This window comes from Globicephala melas, chromosome 1, assembly GCF_963455315.2.
Source record: "Globicephala melas chromosome 1, mGloMel1.2, whole genome shotgun sequence".
NCBI classification, from domain to species: domain Eukaryota; kingdom Metazoa; phylum Chordata; class Mammalia; order Artiodactyla; family Delphinidae; genus Globicephala; species Globicephala melas.
This window is the reverse complement of record NC_083314.1, coordinates 102,457,074-102,483,012: the sequence shown is the minus strand read 5'-3', so window position 1 is coordinate 102,483,012 and position 25,939 is coordinate 102,457,074. Positions and strand designations below refer to the sequence as shown.

At 34.4% G+C, this 25,939-nt stretch overlaps 1 protein-coding gene across 1 annotated transcript in view; it reads right to left on the bottom strand.

The window, feature by feature from the left end:
* Window positions 1-25,939, bottom strand: part of DPYD (dihydropyrimidine dehydrogenase) — an 849,503-nt gene that overhangs the window by 316,528 nt on the left and 507,036 nt on the right. The window contains exon 16 of the mRNA XM_030868763.3: window positions 17,046-17,210. Within this exon, the coding sequence (XP_030724623.1) occupies window positions 17,046-17,210 (165 nt within the window). The remainder of the gene's footprint in view (window positions 1-17,045; window positions 17,211-25,939) is intronic.

Below are 25,939 nucleotides of genomic sequence, written 5' to 3'. Positions count from 1 at the left end.
GTAAATTTGAGTTAATGTGGACTACAATTTGTGCTATGTATGTGACTGTAAAGATTGGTATGCTTTATAACTTGTTTTATTTCACATAATTTGATTTTATATTTCACTTAACTTGTATCATTTTTAAATTTCAGTAAATCAATAATATATTGGTGAAAATATTTTATATAAGAAATAAGTTCAGCATAACTTTGTCTGCCTTAAGCCTAAATACAAAGAAATATCTGTCATTGTGGTCGGCAATTTCTTCCTTTTTCTTTTTTTTTTTCTTGTCTTTCCTTTTCCTTCTTCCTTTTTGTTTTGTTTTGCTTTGCTTTCTGGTCAGGAGGAATGATTAAGTAGATATTGTTATAGGTAAGTGTTGCATATTGGTGAGACTGAAAGCTTTGAAGTTCAATTCCTGGCTTTGCTACTTTCTAGCACTTTTATCTTAGGTAATTTACTTATTTTTTTAGGATTAGTATGCACATTTGTAAAGTGAGGAAGATACTTTCTGTTTAAAATTGTGATGTGCATTAGTGATAAAGTAGGTATTACTCAGCATAGCAACTGGCACAATAATGGGCAATTATTACTAATTAATTTAGTCATCGTTAATTACCATACCCTGACTAATAGATACTGACAACATATAAGTCTAAAGGATGTGCACCTGGGTTTTAATAGTATTCTCTTGGGTGTGTTTTATTTGGGGGTGGGGGGAAGGGAAGGTCAGCAATAACCAAAAAACATGTATTTAGGGAAAGAGGCATGAGGTGCTTAAGAAATGTGGACAAACTGAACACCATTTTGCATGACTTGGGTACCAATATCTCTAAACTTCATTTTTCTCCTTAGTAAACAGATTGAGCCAGATGATGCTTGCTAATTAGTGATTCAAAGATTCTGGCATTCAAGGACCCTGTGACTTAACAATTCAGTTACATTTATTGAGAATGATAAAGAATGGCAACTCCAATTTTTTTCTACCATCATCAGATTTCTAAGATTAGAAGGTTGTTTCAGTGATGATTGGAAGTAAATCTTAATGTAAATCAGAACATCACAGGAGATGCATAGAAGTTCCTTAGTTAGAACTATGAGAAAGGAATATTACTCTTGGAAAATTCAAGTGTGTGATTTGATATAGCCTATCTAATCAATCACTGATCGACTTAGATTTGGTCACCTGTTTGTTAGACTCGGCCAACATGGCCTAGGGGACATGGATTTTTAAATAAGAATAATAATTTAGGGCTTCCCTGGTGGCGCAGTGGTTAAAAGTCCGTCTGCCGATGCAGGGGACGCAGGTTCGTGCCCCAGTCCGGGAAGATCCCACATGCCGTGGAGCGGCTGGGCCTGTGAGCCATGGCTGCTGAGCCTGTGCGTCCGGAGCCTGTGCTCCGCAACAGGAGAGGCCACAACAGTGAGAGGCCCACGTACCGCAAAAAAAAAAAAAAAAAAGAATAATAATTTAAACTAAGTATTTTGACAGTTCCCTTTTCTTTAAAAACAAACAAACAAGCAAACAAACAAAAAAACCTTTCATGGCATGAGTCCTTTAATTATATGGCTGATTTTCTATAAATTATTGAAAAATTTAAGAAATGCCCACTTCCACATGAAATTAAATAACATATCATGATGTATATGACAGAGAAGCAATTGAACTTGGCTGGGCATGGGTCTTGGCCCTAGGAATACCAAGAGACCACTATCTGGAGGGAAGAACAGAGACTACATGCAAATTACAAGATAGAGTTATATATGCATTGATAAAAGTATGATTACCCTTCTCCCATATCTAGTTCCTCTTATAAAAATTCTGGTTTACATCTGTACACCTTTCTGTATCTGTAAAATGTGCCTATGTGAATCAATTCTTTTGAGAATGTAGAAGTGGAGCCTAGAGCCTGGGGGTTAGAAAGAACAAAGAAAGAGAAATAGTACATAGCAGAACAGGCTTAGGAGTTTTTGTCAGACAATCTTTGGCAAGACACTATAAAATAGGGCCTAGAACTAACCCTTAGAAAAATTCATTTATTCATTTTTCTTGAGATATATTAATTGAGTCCCACTATGCACAAGCTACTGTTCTAGAAGGTCGAGATTCAGGAACAAATGAAAAATAAAAAAGGTCCCTACCCTTATGAAATTCACACTCTAGAGAAGAAATAAGTTTTGTGAGAAAAGGGGCAAATATATTATTGAATATATACTGAAATACTGAAATATACTGTCTAGTTGAATATTATATTCTAAAATAGTTTCTGACACTTAGTATATATTCAATAAATATTGGTAGAATAATAAAAGGGAACAATTTTGATAGTAATTAGTACTATTGGAGTTTGTGATAGGGGACTGCTCTCCACATGACAGTCAAGGAAAGCCACTGTAAGATGGTATTATTCGAATAGATAACTTGTGCTAGAATCTCTCATTTCTTTATAAGATTCAATTACATGAATGTTAGAGGATTTGATATTGTCCCACAGATCTCAGACACTATGACATATTTCTTCTTTGTTTTCTCAGTTTGGGTAATTTCTTTTACTCTGTCTTCAACTTCATTGATTCTTCTCTCTGCTATATCCAGTCTCCCTCAAGCCTATACTATGAATTTTTCATTTCTGAAATAGTATCCTTCATATATTTCTATTTGGATCTTTTTAATATTTTACAACCCTCTGATAAAATTCTACCATCTTTTCATGAATGTTTTTCCACTAGACCTTTTCTTTTTTTTCCACATTTATCATGTTAATTCTAGAGTCTTTATCTGATAATTCCAATTCTATCTCTGGATATGCTTCTACAAACAACTTGCGAGAAAACTCTCTTGACCTGGGTCACATTTTTTATTTTTTTTCCTCAAACCTTATAACTTTTCATTGTATGTCTGACAGTTTGTGTAAAAGAACAGTAGAGACTTAAATAAATAAAAATTATCTCAGAAAAGGGTGTACCCCTCCTTATGAGGCTGCTAATGTAGGAGACAGAGTTGATCAAATCTGTAGTTAAGCTGAGTCTGGGCTTTGTGTTGATTTTACTAGATCTAGTTCTCCACTGGCTTCAGATGTTTGAGTGTTGGATTAGAAATTTCTCTTCAGTAGGACTTGGAAACCGAGCCCCAGAAAGACTCCAGTCTCTTTATTATGATTAGTCCAGCCACCAACTTTCCAAACCATGGGATGTCTCTTGCTGCCTGCAGACCAGCTGCTAGCTTTTTGTGTTGTCAGGGAGTTCATTTTGCTCTCTACTTCCACACTGGCCTTCCGTGCTTCAGAACATCTTTCTGCTGAGCATGCCTTCCTCAAGCCTTCAAAAGGGCTACTGCAATACAACTGGTGAAGGCTTAGAATGCCTCGGAGAATTTCTCTCAGGGCTTTTTCCCCACCCCAGGCTTCAGTAGGCCTCTGCCTTGTAATTGGAGAAGGTCCTGATTCCCTTCAGGATGATCTCTCTGAGCTCTGCTGCCTCAGCCCCACATCTGGTAGGCAGCGCAATGAAATAACATGGGAAAGAGTTGGTCGCTAATGGCTGACAAGTTCTCTGCCTGGGCTCCTTGAGGTTCTCACGCATCATACCACTCCAAACACATCCATTAAACATTCTTTAAATCTTTACTGGTTTTTCTGTTGTGATTTCCTTCCCTTCCCACCATTCTTCCAGGGAGCAAAACAGTCAAGAGTCTCTTCTCTCCCAAAAAGAGCTTATCACTTTCTGGAATTTATTTCTTTTGGGTTAATCTGCATGGGTTTAAAAAAAAATTCCAATTTTGCTGATTATCTGACTTACTCTGTTTTTTAGGGTGGGAGTGTAATCTCTTCTGGCTTTCTATCTCCTAACTAGAAGCAGAAGTCCTGCCTGAAATTCAAAGACACAATCTAATCATATTGTATCTATCCTAGCTGAGTTTGAACTGAGAAGGTCTTAGAAGGTGTTAAGCAGAAGTAAGGCAAAACCTCTGAGTCGTAAAACATGATACAAAAACTTATTGAATAGTAAGTAGGAAAGTATGTTAAATGTAAAGTATTTGAGGTGTAATTATAGTCTGGGTAACAACAAAAATTATTGTTATATGTCATTTTCACATTGATTTCTAATCTGTTTTCTAATAATTCATCTAAAAACTTATTGCATACATAAGTTTTCCAGTCTATAAATATGTTCATTTTCTATATTGACACCTCCCCCCCAACCTTGCAACCCAAGAGCCATAACTAAATTTACAATTTAAACTAAATCAACCACAAAACAGTTACTGATCATTTTAATATTAGGGATTTTAAAGGACACATTATGAAAAAATTAAAATGCAAAAAGAAGCACAAAGTTAAATTATTTATTATGGAAAGATTAGTTAATCTAGTTACTTCTCTAAATTTTTCATGAATAAAATATTACACAAAATTTCCTTTTGGGTGATCAGTATATAGATCAGAAACTCCCCAAAGAAGCTGTATTAATAGTTAACTCATTCTTTATTAATACTCTAGGCATTTTAACAACATGCAAAGTGAAGTATCTACCTCAAAAATGACTTTAATGATAAGTTATTTCTTTGCTTCATGTACATAATGGATAATTAGCTTAGGAAAAATCTCAAAGGGAGAAAAAATAGCCAACTGTGAAATTCACAAATACTTTCCTTGGACTGGGTGCAAATGCTATTCAGGCCAATACCAGGGATGCATAAATTCTCTCTATCTTATTTACAATCCAGTTTTGATTAGTTAGCAGCTCATTTTCCAGTTTGTGAATTATCTAGGTCTTTGCTTCTTCTCTTCCCTCTGGCTGATTACCTTTCCCATTTCTCTGCTCTTTAGCACCTCCACCAGAAGGGGAGGAAAATCCAGGTGAAAAGAAAAAGTGAATCATACATGGACATTTTTAAGTATTCTGAAGCTTGACTTTAAAAAATACTTTTTTTTCTATTGTGAGTGTTTGTACATCAGACCTCTGTCATCAATTTGAAATTTTACCACTAACAGTCTAAGAAATATCCTTGGGAAATTACCTTCATCTGGATATCAGATTCTAATACAAAATGGGGATGATATTCATGTATTCCTTACAAGGTTATTTGAATTCATAAAATCTCTTTGTCAAATTCTTGCTTCTTTTCCTTCTGTTAAGATTCAGGGCTTGCCTTGGGAAATGGCTCCTTGCCAAAAAATGTGTTTTTTTTTTTTTCTTCCTTCCTTCTTTTTTTAAAATCTCTCTTCTCTTAACACAGTTATGAAATGCACTCTTGGTAGAAAAGTAGAAGCTACTGGCAAAAATATCATATCTTTACTGTTGTATTTCATTCGTAATTCCATAATTCTTCTCTATCTGTTATTAAAATGATAATCACAAGCTACCAGTATTAATGGACCTCATTTTAATGTATATTTTCATGACTTTGATTCTTAAAATGAAGACACATCCCATAGAGTGAAATTTTAAGTAAATTAGAGGGTTCATTTTACACATGTTTGTTCTACTAAAGTTTGCCTCATTTGTGATATTTTAAGAATGAAGTACTAAATTTGCCTAGTGATTAAATTAGAAGTCCAGTGCCTCCGTGACCATTCTCCTTTTAGATTGTTTACAATTAATTAGTTCATATTTGTGCATCACAGATATAGTTTTAAATTCTGATTAAATTGAAACAATTACCCAAACATAAATAATGGTTGAAATAGAAAGACAGTTATTAAAGAGCAGTCTATAGACTTTTAAAATAGTACTAAGTATTTATTTTTTTGAAAATTGTCTTAAAGAATAAAGAGAATAATTTTAAGTAAATACCTTAGAAGACCTAAGGGGAAAAATATGAAATTTGCTCCTTGTGAAAAATAAATCTCTGGAATATTCCCTGTACGGTACAGTGTAAAATAATAAAATGCCCAGTGGCAAAAAAAAAGTAAAATAGAATAAGTAGTTTGTAACAAAGTTAATGCAACACACATAACTATAGTATCTTATGTTAAATAACAGCCTCTATTTAACAATCTCCAACTTTTAGCCTCTCATAAAATGTTGGAGATTTAAAAAAAAAATAATAAATTAAATGGGCCCTTCAAGATTTAAAAAAAAAAAAAAAAGATACAGTTAGGGACTTGAGGGGTCAGGGGCAGTAACAGGTTTTACTTTATCCTTTCTCTCTCCTAGTTTTCCTAATACTTTAAGAGAAGAATGCATTAGAGTTGATTTCTCCACAAAAACAGAACACTGACTGATGTGAAATATTACCAAATTGATATTAAGTAAATGAGTCCACTGAGCAAACCTCTTCAGCGGTTTGAGTATGGGCTTTGTTTTTAGTTTATGACATGGTCTGGTTATGTAGCAAACATATATAATTGATAAATTGTATCCACTGCCTCTCTCATGAGCTAGTATATAACCAAGAAAGAGTCTAAATTCAATGCAACATCGCCATCCCCAGGGTCTCTTTCAACATGGTTCAGTGTGTTGGATGCTATACTTCCAAACTGAGGAGACAATATTGTTACCCAAAAGGCAGCCTGACAAATTACAAAGTGGAGGAGAATTTGAGAAAAAGTATGTTGCAGGCAGTTAATGCTTGTATATATAAAGTGACTAAAAGCTTTGAAGGATTTTCTTAAGATTTTCCCTTTACTGAATGAGATAAAGCCCTAGCATTTTAATCTCCCACAAAGCAGAAGCTTAAAAAAAACACCCAACATTTCTTTTCTTTCTTAACACTGCATAACATCATTTTTAACCTCACGTTAATTCCCGTGTCTCCATATCAAAGTGAATACAATCAAAACACTAGAAAATTTCACGGAAGGTAATAATTGACTGGTGGCTTGGGCAATGGGTAGGGATTGAACAGCCGGGTGACAGCAGTTTAGCCATTTAATCCAATCTGGGATTAATTCCCAGGGCACATCCCATGAAAAGTGCTTTTATAATTTTAAATGTAACCTATTGAATATGTTAAAACAGATTTATTGAAATATAATTCTCTATATACTATAAATTATATAAAGTATAACATATAATAATTGCACGTATTTAAAGCTTACAATTTTATATACTTTGAAACTATCATCACAATCAAGATAATGAATATGTCTATCATGCCCCCAAATTTCCTTGCGACGCTTTATAATCCCTCCCTCCAACTCCTCCCCTGTCTATGAGGCAACCATTAATCTATTTTACATCCCTATAGATTAGTTAACAGTTTCTACAGTTTTATCATAAAATATGTATTTTTTGAGGGGGAGAGGGGCTGGCTTTTTTTTTCTCAGCATCATTTTTGAGATTAATCCATGTTATATGTATCAAATAGTTCATTCTTCTTACTACTAAGTAGTATTTTATTGTATACATACACCATAATTTGTTGATCTATTCAGCTGGACATTTGAATCATTCAGTTTTTTGCTATTACAAATAAATCTGCTGTGAACTGTCCTGTACAAGTCTTTGTATGGACATATGTTTTGGTGTTTCTTGGGTAAATAGCCAAAAGTGGATTATCTGGGTCATATGGTAGGTGTATGTTTAACTTTTTAAGAAACTACCAAACTATTTTCAAAAGTGGTTTCACCACTAGCAATGTATGAGAGCTCTTGTAGTTCCATATCCTTGCTAACATTTGATATGATCAGTCTTACAAATTTTAGACATTCTAATAGATGTATATCTCACTGTGGCTTTAATTTGGATTTCTATAATGACTAATGATGTTGAGCACCTTTTCTTGTGCTTATTTGTCATTCATGATCTTCTTTGGTGAAATGTCTCTTTACATGTTTTGCTCAAAGTGGGAAGGGTTGTTTGCTTTCTTATTACGGGGTTTTGAAAGTCCTTTAAACATTTTGGATGTAAGTCTTTTACCAGATACATGATTTGCAAATATTCACATCTTTCACATCTTATGTCAAATTTACCCCTATTTCATTTTTTTGCTATACTGATATATTTATAAGATATACTTATTTCAGTTTCCAATTGTTAATTGCTAGTATATAAAAAGTACAAATGATTTTTAAATGTTGATCTTGTATCTTCAATCTTGCTAAACTCATTTATTATTTAAAGTTGTATTTTGGTAGGCCAAGGCTAGGTTGAGTCGTTAGGCATTTGCCTGGAGTGCAGAATTTAACGGAGTGCAAGAAAAGTTAGTAATAAAGATAAACAGTATTTTAATGCAACTCTTTAAAAAATCAAATCTGAAAACAGTAACTTGTAACCTAGCTGCCTGCTTTTGTAAATAAAGTGGTTTTTATTGGTATATTCAGTCAGATTTTCTACATAATCATGTCATCTGTGAATAAAGGTAGTTTTACTTCTTCCTTTGCAATGTGCATATCTTTTATTTGTCTTCTCTTATTTAACAGTACAGGAACTCTAGCACAATGTATACTAGAAATGGCAAAAGCAAATATCATTATTTTATTTCCCTTAGGAAGAAAGTATTCAGTCTTTTACCATTAACTAGGATGTTAGCTCTAGGATTTTTTTAAAATGCATTTTAGAGGGCTAAGAAATTACTCATATTCTTAGTTTGCTGAAATTACTTAAAAGTTAGGAAAGGATTTTTGAATTTCTTCGAATGTTTTTTCCTGTTTGTGTTGTTGTTATTATTTAGTTTGCAACTCATGTGAATTATATTATTTTCAAATGTTAAACCTACCAGAATTCCTGGAATAAACCTCATTTGTTCATGAGGTATTATATTCTTTATATATTGTTGGTTAATATTTGTAAATTTGTTTAGAACTTTTGCATCTACGTTAATGAGGAACACTGGTCCATAGTTTTCTTTTCTTGTCCTGCCTTTATCTGGTTGTGATATCAAAGTGTGGCATTACAGATTTAGTTAGTAAGTATTTCCTCTGTTTTTCTTTTCTGAAAAAGTAGGTGTAGAATTGGCATTATTCTTTCTTAAATGATTGGTAAAACTCACTCATGAAGCCATCTGGGCTTGTAGTTTTCTTCATGGAAATGTTTTAAACCAGTAATTCAATTTCTTTAACGTTATCCATTGCTTCTTGAATACACTTTGAAAATTTGTGTCTTTAAAAGGGATTTGTCCAGTTCACCTAAGTTGATTATCTGCATAAAATTGTTAATAATATTCTGTAATTTTCTGTTTTATATCTGTAAAATCTGCAGTGGTGTTACTTCTCTCATTCCCTATATTGGTAAGTTATGTTTCTTTTCCCTTTTTTTTCCTGATCAGTCTGGCTAAAGTTTTATCAATTTTATTTGTCTTCTTAAAGAATCAGCTTTACGTTCCTTGACATTTTCAATTATTTTTCTGTTATTTATTTCATCAATTTCCTCCTCTAATCTTCATTATATCCTTTACGTTATTTATTTTGGGTTTAATTTTCTCTTTTTCTAGTTTTTAAAGGTGGAAGTTGTAGTCATTCATTTGAGATCTTTCTTCATTTCTGATACATGTATTTGATACCACAGATTTTCCCTCAAGTAATGCTTGTATGGTATATCACAAATTTTAATATTTTGTATTTTAATTTTCATTCCATTCAAAATAATTTTTAATTTTGCTTGTGATTTCCTCTTTTAACCAAGGGTTATTGAAGTATATTATTTATTTTCTAAATATTTGGAGATTTTCCAAATACATTCCTGTTTTGATTACAAATGTAATTCTGTTGGGGGCAGAGTATATACCTTGGATGATTTAATTTTTTTTTAATTGCTGAGACTTCTTCTATGGCTCAGAATATGGCCTATTGTAGTAAATATTATGCATGTACTTGAAATGACTGTGTATTCTGTTGACTTTGGATGGCGTGTCCAATAAACGTCAATTAGATAAGTTGATAGCATTTTTCAAATCCTCAACAGCCTCATTCCATTGTTTTATTAATTACTGACAGGTAGGTATGGAAATCTCCAATTATAATTTTGAGTTTTCCCATTGCTCCTTGCAGCTCTATCAGTTTTTTATTCAGGTTTCTTGAGCTCTGTTATTAAGTCATAAAACATTTAGGATTGTCATCAACTCTGGATGAATTTTTTTCATCATTATAAGTTGATCTTTTTTTGCCCTTGATAATATTCTTTGCTTTTATAACTACTTTGCTATCAGTATTATGAGATTGTATTTGAATAGAATTACCATTGTATATCTCCTTCCACTGCTTCAATATTCTCCTATTTGTGTCTTCATATTTTAAATTGTTTTTTCTTGTAGGCAGCACACAGTTGAATCTTGCTTTTTTTTAACCAAATATGAAAATCTCTGCCTTTTAATTGAGATGTTTAGACCAATTACAATTAATTTGACTATTGATACAGTTAGGTTTAATTTTACTTTCTTTTGGTGTGAGTACTTTGTTTAATTCTATCTTACACCTTTATTTTTCATGTTTTATCTGTAACTAAGTCACATTACTTTAGTGGTTGTATAGAGCTTAGAGCATATATCTTTAAGTTATCACAGTCTACCTTTAAGGGATATAAAACTTCATAAGGTTTTAGAAGCTTACAGTAGTATACTTCCATTTCTTCCTCACAACTTTTGCACTATTGTTGTCATATATTTTACCTTCATGTATGCTATAAACTCCCCACACTATCTTATAATATGTTTTTGTTTAAACAACCAATTACCTTCTAAAGTGAATAAATAATTTAAAAAATTATTTACCCATGTAGTTACAAATCTCGGTGCTCTTTACTCCTATGTGTAGATCCATATTTCAACCTGGCATCATTTTCCTTCAACATAAACATTTTCTTTTAACATTTCCTGTAGTGAAGATTCCTAGTGATGAATTCTTTCCATCTTTTTTTGATTGAAAAAGTACTTATTTCACTGTATTCTGAAAGATATGTTACTGAATTTTGAAATCTAGGTTAACAGTTTTTGTTTGCTTGTTTTTTAAATCTTTCAGCACTTTAAAGATGACCTCTAACTTGCACTGTTTCTGATGACAAATCAGAGCAGTAACCCTTATGTTAGGTTCCTCTGTATGGAACATGCTTTTTGTCCCTGATTGCTTTGAAGTTTTCCTCTTTATCAATGGTTTAATTAATTTGATTAGGATGTAGTACCTTGGTGTAATTTTATTCATGTTTCTTGTGCTTGGAGTTCATCAAGTTTCTTGTTTATTATTTTTATTTGTTTGCTTTTGTTTTGTTTGCATACTGGGAGGCTTAGAGTTTTAAGAAAAATTGGGAAAGTTTGGTCTGTTATTTCTTCAAATTTCAGGAATTCCAGTACATATTAGGCCACTTGAAGTTTTCCCCAGCTCACGAATGGTATGTTTACTTTCTTCTCTCTCTCTCTCTCAACCTCTGTGTGTATGTGTGTGTGTTTGTGTGTGTGTGTTTCACTTTGGATAGTTTTTATTGCTGTATTGTCAAATTTACTAATTATTTCTTCTTCAGTGCCAATATGCTGATAATAACTTCCAGTGTGTTTTCCATCCTTTTCGTTGTAGTTTTCATGCTTGGAATTTTGATTTAGGTCTTTTATCTATCTTCCATGGCTTAACTTAGCCTTTTGAATGTATGGAATAACAGTTTTAATGTACTTGCCTGTTAATTTTAACATCATATCAGTTTTAACTGATCGATTTTTTTTATTATTTTGGGGCTATTTTCCTATTTCTTTACATACTAGGTAATTTTTAATTGGATGCCAGACATTGAACTTTCTCTTTTTGGTACTAGATATTTTGTATTCCTATAAATATTCTTGAGCTTTTTTATGAGTTGCAGTTAAATTACCTGGACATATTTTTATCCTTTCAGGTCTGGTCTTTAAGGTTTGTTGGGCATAACCAAATTAGTGCTTGGCCTATGGCTAATTGTGAATCATTTTGGATTTATTTTGATTTTTGTACATTAGACAGATCTTTTTAAAAAGAAATTATAAAGTAATGCCACTAGATAATTGTCCTGGATTTTAGCAAAAAAGCGAGGCTGGGAAATATCTATGTCCTCTGGAATAAACAAACAATATTACAAAATCATTACTTAAGCTGCGGTGTAAAAAAGAGAAGATCTTCCTGGAGGATATACTAAGCTTCCCTTCAATACCTGATCCAGCAGTTTTCTAATTTACTTAAAATAAATCAGCATGGGAATATGTAGACATTTACAGAAACAGGGACATTATAAGCTTAAATAATTCCAGATGGAACAAAGAAGGAATGCCTCCAGTTGCAGAGACTCTTACGTTTCTGTTGGTGAATACCCTTTTTGGGATACGAGGAGAGAAGAGCTAAGGTGCTGTTTGTGCTTTGTAAGCTCTGTGATCAGAAAGCAAAAGTAATGAACTTACACTGATCATTGCTTCCTGACAATACATTTATTGTAGTTCCATTTGTTACAAATTTATCTGAACAGACTGAATGGGTAACACAATCCCCTATTTCTAATTAGCTGGACTTAATTATACATACTTCAAAGAAAAGGAAGACCACTTCTGCTGAGCCGGACTTTGTGGCACCTGTAAGAAGATTGTGCAGGAGTAATGGGGTGATGAATGTCCACTGAATAAGTAGGGAGCATCCTCCTGCTTGGAGGATACCTAGATCTGACTCAGTCCCTCGAATTCCCTATTTTCAAATACAGAACTTAAAACGAGGCCAGGTAACAATTCAAGCCAAGGTCCACATTGAGTCACTGGCATTGTTTTCTATAGACACCTACATCCCTGCAAAGCAAAAAGAGCTGAGCTATAAAGTGTTCTTCACTGGAACTAATGACAAGATAATGATTGACTGATGACAGAACTTTCTTTGTCAAATGAAAAGATTTGTTTTGTTTTGTTTTTTCTTTTGACAGTCTGCAGCTGAGAAAGCTCAATCTAATTGGCCCATCTGAGTGGGTTGACAAGGGAGGATTGTAATATGTATGTTCTTAATTTCTCAGGTTCTTTATGGTCAAATAGAACACCTCTTCATGGTGTAATGGAAAGATTTCCAGTCCCAAAGCATTTACTTACTAACTGTGTCATCTGGACAGTTAATGCAGTGTCTCTAAATGTCAGTTCCCTCATCTGTAAAATGGGGAAAATCTCTGTTTCACAGATACATAAAACACTTAGCACATATAAACAGCTCCCAGTAAATAGTTCCGGTATAGGAGTTTTATAAATATTTAATGATATATGCCAAAGTTCATGAGTGACATTGATGGTATATATAGTGGAATCAATTGAGGAACTTTATAAAAAATATAAACATACTCACATACACATATACATATCTATACACATACATACACACACACAGATCTATATTCACTGTATCCATGCCAGAATTCTAAACTGATTCAACTAGTATAGGGCCTAACCATAAATATCATTTTTGAAGCTCTCTAGGAGATTCTAATATGCAACCAGAATTGAGAAACACTGGACACAGGTTCTTAATGTGAGGTCCTTAGAACCCCTGATAGAAAACAGAAAATTCATGAACTTGGATGGAAAAAAAAATTAGGTCTTTATTTTCACTAGTCTCTCACTGAAATTTAGCACTTCCTCCATCATGAAGCAACAAGCCAGTGTGCTTTGCACCAACAGAAACCAGAGAAAATCACATAGAGATGTAGAGTTGCTGCAGCTATCTCAGGGTATCAGTTGGAGTCACCATTATATCAAGACAGCAGTAGGTAGTAGATCTGCTATTAGATTGTATTTTTAGTGCCTTACTAAAGAGTAACATATTTTACTACATCATATTTTTTAAAATATTTCAAGAATTTTATTTTAATATAACGGGAATCCTTTATTACCTTATGAATTTTGTTTTATGCATTGAAAAACAGTATTCTAAAAGAGGCTTTTAGGCTTCACCAGGGTGCTTATGGAGGCCATGGCACACACACAAGGTTAAGAACTCTGTATTTAGAGGCTACTGGTCAGGAAAGCATCTTCAGAATGCTGACGGAGAGCAACTTCTTTGGAGTCATTTTGAACATAATGTGTGCAATGCCGATCTCTCAGTAATAAACTGAGAATGGGTTTCAGTAGAAATGAGGTGTCTTATAATAGAAGTATATTTACATACCAATTGTTCTTCCCTTATTAATTTCTCTAACAAAGCCATCATTCCCTTTTCTATCTTCACCAGCTGATTCACTGATGAATCCCTATCTTTTGCCTAACTCTCACTTTAGCTGCCACAAATGATAGAAAATGCCAGTCTTTGCTTGCTAATTCAGTGCATTCAGACAAAATGCAGCATGTATTTCTTGCTAAAAATTTTTTGCAAGCCTAAAGTATATGATGTCTAAGGTTTTTGCAGTGAGAATTAAAGGATTCACTTAAAATTGATTTCTGTAAGCCCTAATTACACAATACATTTCATAATAAGCATTGCAAAATCTCAGCTTAGGAAAGAAAAGAAAAAAACTCTTAGTAATAAATTGTCACTACAATGATCAGTGTGCCAAGTTTAATTCACAGGTAAATAAAAGGAAACTTTGAAAGCCAAGCAGAAATCTGGTATAAGTGTAGGCTTTGGTATAATTCTGTGACAGTTAAGAAACAAGCCCTTACAATATATTTCAGGGGGGTCTTAATGTCTTTATATTCAACATGTTCTTCCAGCTGTCTCCTCTAGTTCATGGTCAACTGGTGCCTACTTTCTCTGGAAAGAAAGATACTGGCTGCTGATGTTAGCTGAACTATATGCCCCCCCCCCCCCCGCACAATTCCTTTTTCAGAAAAGTTAGCCCTTGTTTAGAAGCTGCCATAATAGGTTGAATTATCTGATCCCTGTCATTAAAGGTGGCAGCCACGCGCTCGAGAATGATGTGGGAAAACTCCAGTGAGAGTGATAATTAAACGTGGAAAATGAAGGGTCACCTTCTTTCATTCAGCTCATTGGGTTTGGCATCAGAGTAATTCCAAAACAGTGGGGGACATTCTGCTCTCAGCATGGCAATATCTAGGTGCACACATACTATTTCTATGGGTTCAAATGGGAATGCCATTTTAATTGTATTTAAAATGTTATCTTTGATATGGGGAGTAAAAATGTTAGAAATTAATTCTAAGAATACAGAAAAAGAATAATGAATATAATCTAAATGGTGAAAGAATTAGAAACAAGAAAAGCTGCATTGTTTTCTCAGAAGAAAAAGTGTTATAGGAGAAGAAAATTATTTCCAGGGAAATTGAAAAGAACATTTAAATGTGTTCAAGTCTTTCTGCTTGACTGTAGGATCACAAAGCAAGGGTTTTGTCTCAACTTTCTTGTCTACTTACTGTCATTTCTTGGAGGCCATTATTATAACATCTTACTCCTCCTCAAGAGAGGGTAGAAAGTATCAGGTGAGCTTAAGACAAGTTATTGGTAGGTGTTATTTTCCAGAAAAAGGGATTTTTTTCAGATACATTGGCTCATCTAAATACTATTGAAAGAATATTTCATACTGTTCTTATTTTGCATTAATATAAGTAACATTGAGCCTTTAAGGGACTGAAATGATATTGCAATATAAGCAGGTGCACTAGTGAACACTATTACTAGACAGGAGCATGGATGCTAAAATCAAATTTCAAGTTCAAATTCTGGCTTCACCATATAATAGCTGTGAACCTTGGGCATGCATGCTACTTAACTCTGTGTGCCTCAGTTCCTCATCTGTGAAATGGGGAAAATAATACTACCTATCTTATAAAGTTGTTGAAAAATTAAATGAGTGTTAAAATACATAAAGCATTTATAACCATACCTAGCACAGAGTGAATACTATGTAAGTGCTCACACTTATTACCATTTATTATTATTTTATTGCACGTTCAGTACCTAGCATAGTATTACTTAACACTGTAGATTGTTTAAAAATATATTAATAATTATTTCTATGGTTGACCACTTTTTGTCCTTGTCATTCTGAGAAAAGCTTCCCAAAACATGTGGATTCTTTTAAACACAAATAGTCCAACAAAATTGTTACTAGAGTTGATTATATAATGTGCAAACAGATAATTGCAACATCAAGCTCAGGAAGTGAAAAATTCCTGAGCAGAAGCTATAGATTTCAGATGGCCTTTATAGTTCCCTTCACATCTGAAGGGTTGAATTGAGGAAGATAAATTGTATCTTCTGTGATTATATTTTGTTTCAAGATAAGAGAGAATTTTGAAACAATTAGAGCCTTCTAAAACAGAAAAAGAAACTTGATGAGCTAGGTGATAGTGTGATAGCTAAAGTTCCTTCGTAAAATTTCCTGATTTATCAGTTTGTGGGCAAACGCCCACAAATTTCATTAGATTTTAAAATATTTATTATTAGAATACTTGAAGTGTTCTCATTTGTCTTTGAAATATTTTCTACAATGCAAACATACATCGCCCCAAACTTCAACCTCAATTCACCACCAGCTCAGTGAGAGAGAGAGAAATGTGTGTGTGTTCATGTGTGTGTATGGTGAAGGGGGCTGGGGGGAGGAGGAGGAGAATGAATGAATGACATTAAAGACAACACTAACCAATTATTGAAGAGAAAATACTATCTGTGGACTAAAAAAATATAGGCAATATATAAAATCCAGAAAAAAATGAAATATCATACATAAGCCTGATATTACTGTAATATTTGTGTATAGTACTTTAGAAGAAAAAAACATTTTATAAAGGCTAGTTGACTCATTCAGAATAAAGGTGTTTGGTGAATTATTTCCCACGGAAAAAATCTAAAATGTACAAGAAATTCTGCTTCTGCCTCAGCTTTATATTTAAAATGATTTACAGTCTGCAATTTCTTCCTAAGGTCATCACCTTCATAAATACTAGCCACATACAGTGAAAACCAACTCAATACAATGAGTATTTCATTTCTCTTCCTCCTGCTTATGTAGATACTTCTTCCATCTACATGGCACCCATTTATAATAAAGCCTCACATTGTGCAGATTTTTATGAGTTCTTGAGCATTTCTTTCTTTTTCATCTTTCTATGCATCAGCAAAGCAACTGGCAGATTCTTTAATAAAATATATTATACACATTAATATTTATAAGCCTATGAATTGGATGTTTAAATAAACATTCACCAACTTATGCCAATTCTTTTGTTTTAGACGTTAAATCACACTTACATTGTCTGGAAAGTCAGCTTTTAGTTCAGTGACACTTTGACACCAATATGCAGCTGTTTTTTCACTGATGAGCTCAATATTCAGGAAGGAGCTTTGTCCAGGGCCATACATGGGGCCGGAGGTGGTCCCCCGGATGATTCTGGGTGAAACATTTGTCACTATGTCCTGTTGAAAGAATAAAGATATTGGGTCTCCTTTCTACAAAGGAAAAACTGTTATCTTCATTCTATGCTCATTTCCATATGACAGTATTCTACTAAGTCCTGCCTCACATTTTTAATATATTTTAAATTACAGTTGAACATAAACTACTTTCAAATGAAAAAGTAAAATAAAATATTTGTTATCTTTATTTAAATTACTTCGTATAATTGTAAGGTTAGCATAGTGGAAAAATATGTAAATTCATTTACACTGGTTTTGGGCATACACACTTTAATTTGTCTGCAATTAAATAATAAATAAAAATGCGAGGGCTTCCCTGGTGGCGCAGTGGTTGAGAGTCCGCCTGCCGATGCAGGGGACACGGGTTCGTGCCCCGATCCGGGAAGATCCCACATGCTGCGGAGCGGCTAGGCCTGTGAGCCATGGCCGCCGAGCCTGCATGTCCGGAGCCTGTGCTCCGCAATGGGAGAGGCCACAACAGTGAGAGGCCCAGGTACCGCAAAAAAAAAAAAAAAAAAAAAAATGCGATAAGTAAAATGTAAGAAAATCATTTCAGTCTATTTAATCTAAGCATCTCCAATGAGATTTTAACTCAAATAAGAGTTAATGTTTGTAAAGAAAAAGATTTTTTTTTCTAAAAAGTAATTTCAATATAAATCAGCTAAGGAGTACATATTAGCATTATTGGCTCATCAAACTTTAACACAGATTCTAACAAACTAACTAGGTTGACTTACCTATATGATTCTAACCATAAATTCACATTCAATGAGAACTAATTTTTCCTAAGACTGAAATGAGGATATCAATAACTTCCTGATAACTATAAACAGTAAACAGTCAAATTAACTTGCTTGTTAAGTGTAATTAACGATCCATATTGCTTCTAAAGCTGTATTAACAAAGAAGAGTAACATTCTTACATTGCTAAAAACTAAAAAGAAACAGACAAAAAAAATGTTTTTTTAGCCAGCTTCCAATTAAAATTAATTTTGAGTAAAGGTCATTTAGTTAAGGAGCTATCAGAATTATTCCTTTAAGTACCCCTCCTCACCATCTTGTCACTTTTAGTGAGATAACATGAACCCCCATTAGTATATAGCAATTAAGGTCAATTTACATATTTTAATTAAGAACCACCCCATATAAAACAATTAGCGTAATAGGCATACTAACTGGATTTCATAACATTTGGACGTTTTTCCAACTAGATAGACAGGAAACCTTAATTAGCATTAATTAGTGCTGATCTGCATATGTTTGATAAGGCATACCCTTGCCACAAAAGATTATTTATTCCTGAATCTGCCAAATGCTACAGTTGCAGAGGATAAAAGGACTTTTCTTCACATTGCATGTTAATTTCTGGCAATTTACATTCACTTTTACATACGAATTAGTATATTATAAAATAAATGTTATAAATGTTACAATAAGCCACCTTAAATATGTACATTTTTACTTATAGGAATCCTGCCAGTTAATGTTTTACTAATTAAGCCATTCTAATTTTATTGTAATCGTAGGAATACCACCAGCCTTACTTTGATTTGCTATTGTGAAACCATGTTACACGATCTTAATGGGTAAAATGACAAGTAGAGTCACCCCAGGAAGCTCAAGCCTAGTGGGTCCAATTTCTATCTTGGCAAATGCTTAAATGTGTGCTCTGTGTACCTGCTGGTGGCTTCTGTGCAGCTCAGCCAGGTAGGTACTCTCATGCTGTCACGGTCTGAGAAAACAATTCTAGAAATGTTTCATTCAAATTAGGCTGATTTTCTCTTAGGTTTCAATTTTCAAGAGACATACATTTAAGCCTTGAGTTCCTCCTTTCCTCTGCTATCCCCTCTACTCTAAATTTTCTTCACCTAGATAAGTCCAGTCTAGGTCACAGTCTGTGCTCTGCACAGGAGAATTGGACCAAGGAGGTGAAGAGAGTCCATATTCAGTTTACCAAGTCATGCGCCCTGGCAATGGGTAGTTCCACAAATGAAAAGGCACCTGTTTTAAATGACCATTTTGTAATTTATTGACTTGTGTTGAGGAGGAAGAAAACTTTCCCCCACCCTTCTAGGTTCTTCAGGCTGGTCTAAGAACTAAATTGACATGAGATAAACAGGAGAAATGGAATTTAACTTCATATGTACAGGAATCCTACATACATGAGAGGGTCAGAGTCCCCACATACATGAGAGGTTCAGAGACAGAAAGGTTAAATGAAGTATAAATGCCATCCTGAGCTAAGGAAAGAGATAGGGATCTGGGGCTTCCAAGAACAGAAAGGTCATTATAGGACAATAAGAAGAAGAGTAGATGTTTGGTAACTAGATGTTTGCCCTGTTGAATAGATGGAGACACTTAGGTAAATAACTCTTTTCTGGGAAAAATCCCAAATTTAAATTCTTCTAGGTACTTAAAGGAGGGGCAGTAGTTTCTCTTGAACCTGCAGGATCTTGACTGCCTTTATCTCAAAGTAACCTTCACGCCAAAGTGACACATTTTGGGGATGCTAATTCTGAACCCCTACGATTGGAAGTGGCACTTCCTGCTTATTCAACAAAACTGACTCGTGTGTTAGACTCCCTGCTCCTGCCCATTCTTCAGGTCTTAGCTTAGACTTCAGTCTATTTAGGAATCTTTTCTGATCTCTCCAGCACCATCAAGTCTTAAGCTGCTCTGACTCACACCATCATAACAATAACAATGGTACCAAGAGTACCATTCCTGGGGCTTCCCTGGTGGCGCAGTGGTTGAGAGTCCGCCTGCAGATGCAGGGGACACAGGTTCGTGCCCCGGTCCGGGAAGATCCCACATGCCACGGAGCAGCTGGCCCCGTGAGCCATGGCCGCTGAGCCTGCGTGTCCGGAGCCTGTGTTCCGCAACGGGAGAGGCCACAACAGTGAGAGGCCTGAGTACCGCAAAAAAAAAAAAGAGTACCATTCCCCATTTGGTACTCTTTACACTCTGTATCATTGATTGTCTATATTCTTGTCAGTACTTTTTTTTTTTTTTTTTTCTTGTCAGTACTTTTCAGTAGAGTGTAAACTTTTGAAGAGGAGGAACTATATCTTGTTTACTATTACATGTCCATCTTCTAGCCTCGCCTTTAGTAAGTGCTCATATAATGCATTTTTCTTTCTTTCTTTTTTTTTCAATTGAAGTACAGTTGATTTACAATGTTGTGTTAGTTTTGGGTGTAGAGCTAAGTGATTCAGATATATACATATACATATATATATACACATATACATATATACATATATATACACACATATACATATATATGTATATATACTTTTCCAGATTCTTTTCCATCATAGGTTATTGCAAGATACTGAATATACTTCCCTGGGCTATACAGTAGGTCCTTGTTGTTTCAAATAATGTTTATGAAGGAACCTAAACTAGAACCCTAGGCACTAGAATAGGTCTTGTCCTGAGGCAGGAACTATAAGGTATTTGTTGCTGGCCTCATTCTGTTGCTGAACAAGCAAATGAGTTTGGGCTTATAGTCAAACTTCAGGAACTCGTTCTTTGCTTAAATCCTTTCCTACCAGACCATTCACTTGCTTCCCCTGATCCGTCAGGGACACCTTCTTTGAATACAGTCCCCCACCCCACACTATGGCTAGATCCCGATACCAGCATGCAGTGATGCAGATTGCCCATTATTCCACTTCTCCCCATCCTAGCCTACTGTAGATCTTTGATGACAGAAAGCATATTTGAACTTGATCACCCTGTAGCTTCTAAGACCTTTCTGACTGTTGACCTTAAGTTGCTGGATTTATCTGATCTCTAGGATGCAAATAGAATGGCCCCATTCAGATATAAACCAACTCTTATGCTTTTCCAGTTCAAGTGGATAAGAATTCCTAACCTGGTCGATGGCCACCTAGAGGACTTCTTGGGTTAAGAGATTTCTTAGGTTAAAGTCCTGATAAGATGATTTCTTCCTATCAGGACCTTAACCAACTATAGTTGCCTCTTATATCTGTGCCCTAGGCTGTGCCCATATCTTCATAGAATGTGTAGATATCTTTTTAATATCATAAAACAAAAAAGATGAGTGGAAGAATCACAGCTATACTGAATAAGGAAAATCTCAGTAGTCCAGGAATTTTAAGCCATATGCTATTTTACAGTATTCCTCCTAATAACAATTCGGCCAAGAACTCACAACAGCCAAAAGGGTCAATAAGATGACAACATTTAATTGGAGGACAGTCAAGTCAATGCTTCTTTCTTCAAATGTTTCCCCTCAGTGATACCTTAAAACCTCAAATTCTTCCACTAGAGATTTTGTGTACTGTGAGTTAAATTTATTGTTAATGTTGGGATTGTTTTATTTCCTCTTCTATAATCCAATGTTAAACTGTAAATATACTTTGGGAGGATTATCAATGATTTCTTTAACCAAGATCCAACAGGAAGTACAAGGCAAATCAAAGGGAAGTTTTATCTACTGTATGACAGGGATTGTTTACTCATTTATGTTGATTTATGACAGGTAGCGCCTCTCTATACAGGTCAGTTTTCTCTCTCCTTAAGCAAAGAAAAAGATCCTTAATAATGGCCCAGATTACAGCCACCTATTGTGTATAACTTGTCAACTATCCATGAGTAAATTGTTACCATCACAGCAATTAAAAAGTTCAGCATATTCCAAATTCAACTAAAGTGCCAAAATTCCAATATGGTCATCCAGTGATAAATCAATAATATAAATTTTATTCTAGGTTTTGTTTCCCAAATTCAGTCATATTTACCACTACTTTGTCAAAAACCTTCTCCACTGACTTGAGACTTAGACTTTTTAAATTAAGTGAAAGATGAATGAAAACTTGGATATAACAAATTATCCTTGGTTATCTGATTAAAGTTAGAGCTTCAATAATTGGGCAATAACTTACTAAAGCATTTGACCTGGGAATACTAGAATCTGAGTATGATTTTACAAGATGATATTTTGCTTTAATATTTAACAGCTAAATCATATTAGCATTGCTTTAGGGAGTTAATGTAACAAAATAAACATATTCAAGAATAGTTAGAACAGATAAGAGTTTATTCTCTATAACAAAGAAGATGAATCACCATAGTTCTAGTGTTCAGTACATTCGCAATATTCAGACATTTTAAAAAATTGATGTTTATTTATAAGAAATCATTAGGTGATATCACTGCTTCATGTGATTCTGTAATTACCATTATAAAATGGAGTGCTAGTGACCTCTTAACATTTGAAGTGATGATAGTGATTTTTCAGCACTAGTAAAGAGACTGAAATGGTAAATAGGCTGATTATATTTGTTTGTTTAAGTTCATTTACTTGACCTCTCTTATCCTAAAAAAAAAAAACCATGCTGTTTCCATGGTTACTGCTGGAGTAAGATAGTCACAATGGGCTCAATGAATAGGAAAAGGAAACTTTGCAGAGATGACTTGGTAAGAAACTAGGAAAAGAATTGGGGTCTAAAAATGGTAGCTGAAAATGAAAAATAAAATTTGCACAGTGAACCACAGCTACTATACTACAACAGATGAATTTTAAAAATATGTTGTTGAGTGAAAAAGAGCAAGATGTAAAAAAATAAAGAATATGATACCTAAAACATATTTCTGTGATGAAATTAAAAATAAGTAAGAGAATAATTTAAAACAATTACTTTTGTTACTTTTTGGAGTAGATAGATGCTGGGGGAGAAACTGGAGATGAGGGGCAACAAAGGCTTTCTAAAAGTATTAGTGATATGCAGTTTCAAAGAACCTTTATTCCTGAACTGTAGAAACACATGGTAGAATGAGAAATCTGTTTAACGAGCTTTGTGCTAGCATAGTGAATACTATTATAAGCTATCGCTAAAGGTTTGTTGGTTTACCTGAAAACCTGTAACTTAAATCTTAGGGATATTTGTTCCTTTTTAATTTCCAAGATTCTGCTGTGAATTGGTTGTTTTTTATCCAAAATTCTTTTAATTATTTGGTTTTAATAACTAGAATTTCAAAAATGTAATGCACTGCAGGAAAGATCGTCCTCTAAAATATATCATATTCTATATAAGTGGGATTTAAGTATTCATTATTCCATAAAAGAGTAGACTCACTTTACAGATAAATCTAACAACAAATATCCTGTTACATAATATGATTCCATCATTATAAATCTGGCATACTGTTACCCTGGTAATAGCAAAAAGTAAAATAAAATTCAACAGTGGCCCAGTTTCTAGTGCAACTCCACTGTTATGAAAGAACCCTCTAACATTTTATTTTCTTCATGAACTAAGTATATTAATATTTGATTACTCCATAAAATAAATTTTATAAGGGTCAGAATAATTTCCACTTGGTTGTTTTGGAGGGGTGACATGGGTAGGATGAGAATCTTTTCTTAATACATCAATTTTCCATCTTAGTATCTTATACAATGATAGTGCTCAAAAACCTAAATTTGGGCTTCCCTGGTGGCGCAGTGGTTGAGAGTCTGCCTGCCGATGCAGGGGACATGGGTTCGTGCCCTGGTCCGGGAGGATCCCACATGCCGCGGAGCGGCTGGGCCCGTGAGCCATGGCTGCTGAGCCTACGCGTCCAGAGCCTGTGCTCCGCAACGGGAAAGGCCACAACAGTGAAAGGCCCGCATACCGCAAAAAAAAAACAAAACCTAAATTAGTGACAAAATTTACCCATTTGTCATCAGGAACTTTAAAGCTGTCTATCCACATGGAAATCACAGTAAATAAGATTACCAACGTTATCCTACAAATACAAAATAATTTATCAGAGAAACAGTGGTGTTGAAAATGCAGAAACAATAGTAATTTAGATTTGTATAGCACAGATCTTCCACATAGATCATGTATTTGATCTTCACAACTCTGTCATCATGCAGTTAATGCTACAACCAGGTCTTAGAGAAATTAAAGTGACTTGTCCACTGTTGCACAGCTCTAGTGAGCATTAGAGACGAGACTAGAATCTAGATGTATTTATGTGATATGAGTAATAAAATTATTAGTGATTTAACATTTGATGTATATGATAATAATTAGTACTAATTTTAGTTGCAAGAAAAATAAATCAACTTGAACAACTTAACTTTTAAAAGTGGGATGTGGCATATGAGCTTTAAGGAAAAGAAATGTATTACATAATGCCAGAATGTTAGGAATGTTTCTCTGTCTCTTTTCTCTGCTTCTATTTGCATATCTCTTCATTCTTTTCTCTTTCTACAGAGGGCTTCCTCTGTCTCAGTTCTTATGATAGAACACAGGCCTGTTGACAGGTCCCAAGTTACAAGATGTATAGTGTCTCCCCAAAACCTGTAATCTCTCAGGCCCACCAACCCCTGTGGCAGAGACTCTGACATGCTTAACTTGGGTTTGATAGTCACTGTTTGTCTAATTAACTGTATCTAGCAGGGTAGAATTAAGCAGGATTCACACAGATGCTCATGTAAACAAAGATGTAGTAACTGAGAGCTGAACAAGTAGTCTTTTTAAACAAGTCTTCTACCTAGGACTAGTCTATGCAGGTTCACCTTAGAAAGAAGAAATTACGATATGGGCATTCATAAAGTGTCATTAACTTGGAAAATGGCTGCAAAAAGACAAAATTATTATCATTTAGTGAAATTAAACTTTCCATAGTCTTGAATCAACCTTGATAATCCATTTCTTATTCCTGTGGCCCCAAACTTTGCAAGATCAAAGTCCTAAGAACCCTTTGAAACCTTCTCATGTTTTAGAACACATTGGGAATTCTGTATTTCCAGTGTGCTGGTGTGCTGACGACTGTCAACACAAATGGCCTGGGGTGCACTTAATCTCAATCTTGGGCTGGACAGAACCGACCAATGGCTACCCTATGTAAGGAAGGGAAGACAGTGGAGGGAGCAAGAGGAAAATCAAACAAACAACAGCACATTGTGCAGTAGAATAATTAGGGAAACGATTTAGAACCTGATTAGGCTTAAAAAGGAAATGATGAACAGAAACTAAATAGACTGAATGTCTATGTCAAGGAAGGAATTTTACTCACATGCTCTTAGTGCACACCTGGGGCCAACTGTCTTCCTCCTCCTGGATAGTGTCAGACATCTAGAAGATATGGTTTCTCACAATGCACAAATATGGAGATATAATTTTTGAATTTTATTCGTGTCTGACTGGTAAAATTCTGGGTCACAGATTTGTAGCCTTTTGTCTTTCTCTTCCCCCTTTTCAAGGAGTTTATAACTTTGCACACAGGACACTAAAAAGTAATTTGATTTGCTCTTTGACTTTTTCATCTATCAAAATGGCTTCACTATATCACAGAGAGGTTGTAGGATATTACATGACATAATAGAGCACATGGCTGACATGTGATATTTGATAAATATTTATTCATTCATCAATTCACCAACTTTAGAGACAAAGTAGAAGTGAAAGTTCAGGCAACTGTGCATGGGCTGAAGCTGGGAACTCGACAGGAAATTAGGATGGGAAGATTGCATAGAGTTAGGTCAAATTAGAGAGTCTTGAATGACTGTTTTAAAGAGTTCAAACTTCTTTCTGCAGGCTTTGAGAATCCATTGTGTTCTGTCTCTTATTCAAGTTATTAATACCAATAGCTCACAGCAGCTGTGCATTCACAGAGATAAGTCTTACAAGAAACAGATGAAGAGCTTTTTCAGTGCTGATATCAGATGGATTAGAACGTGATTAATCAGCAGACAGACTGATTAA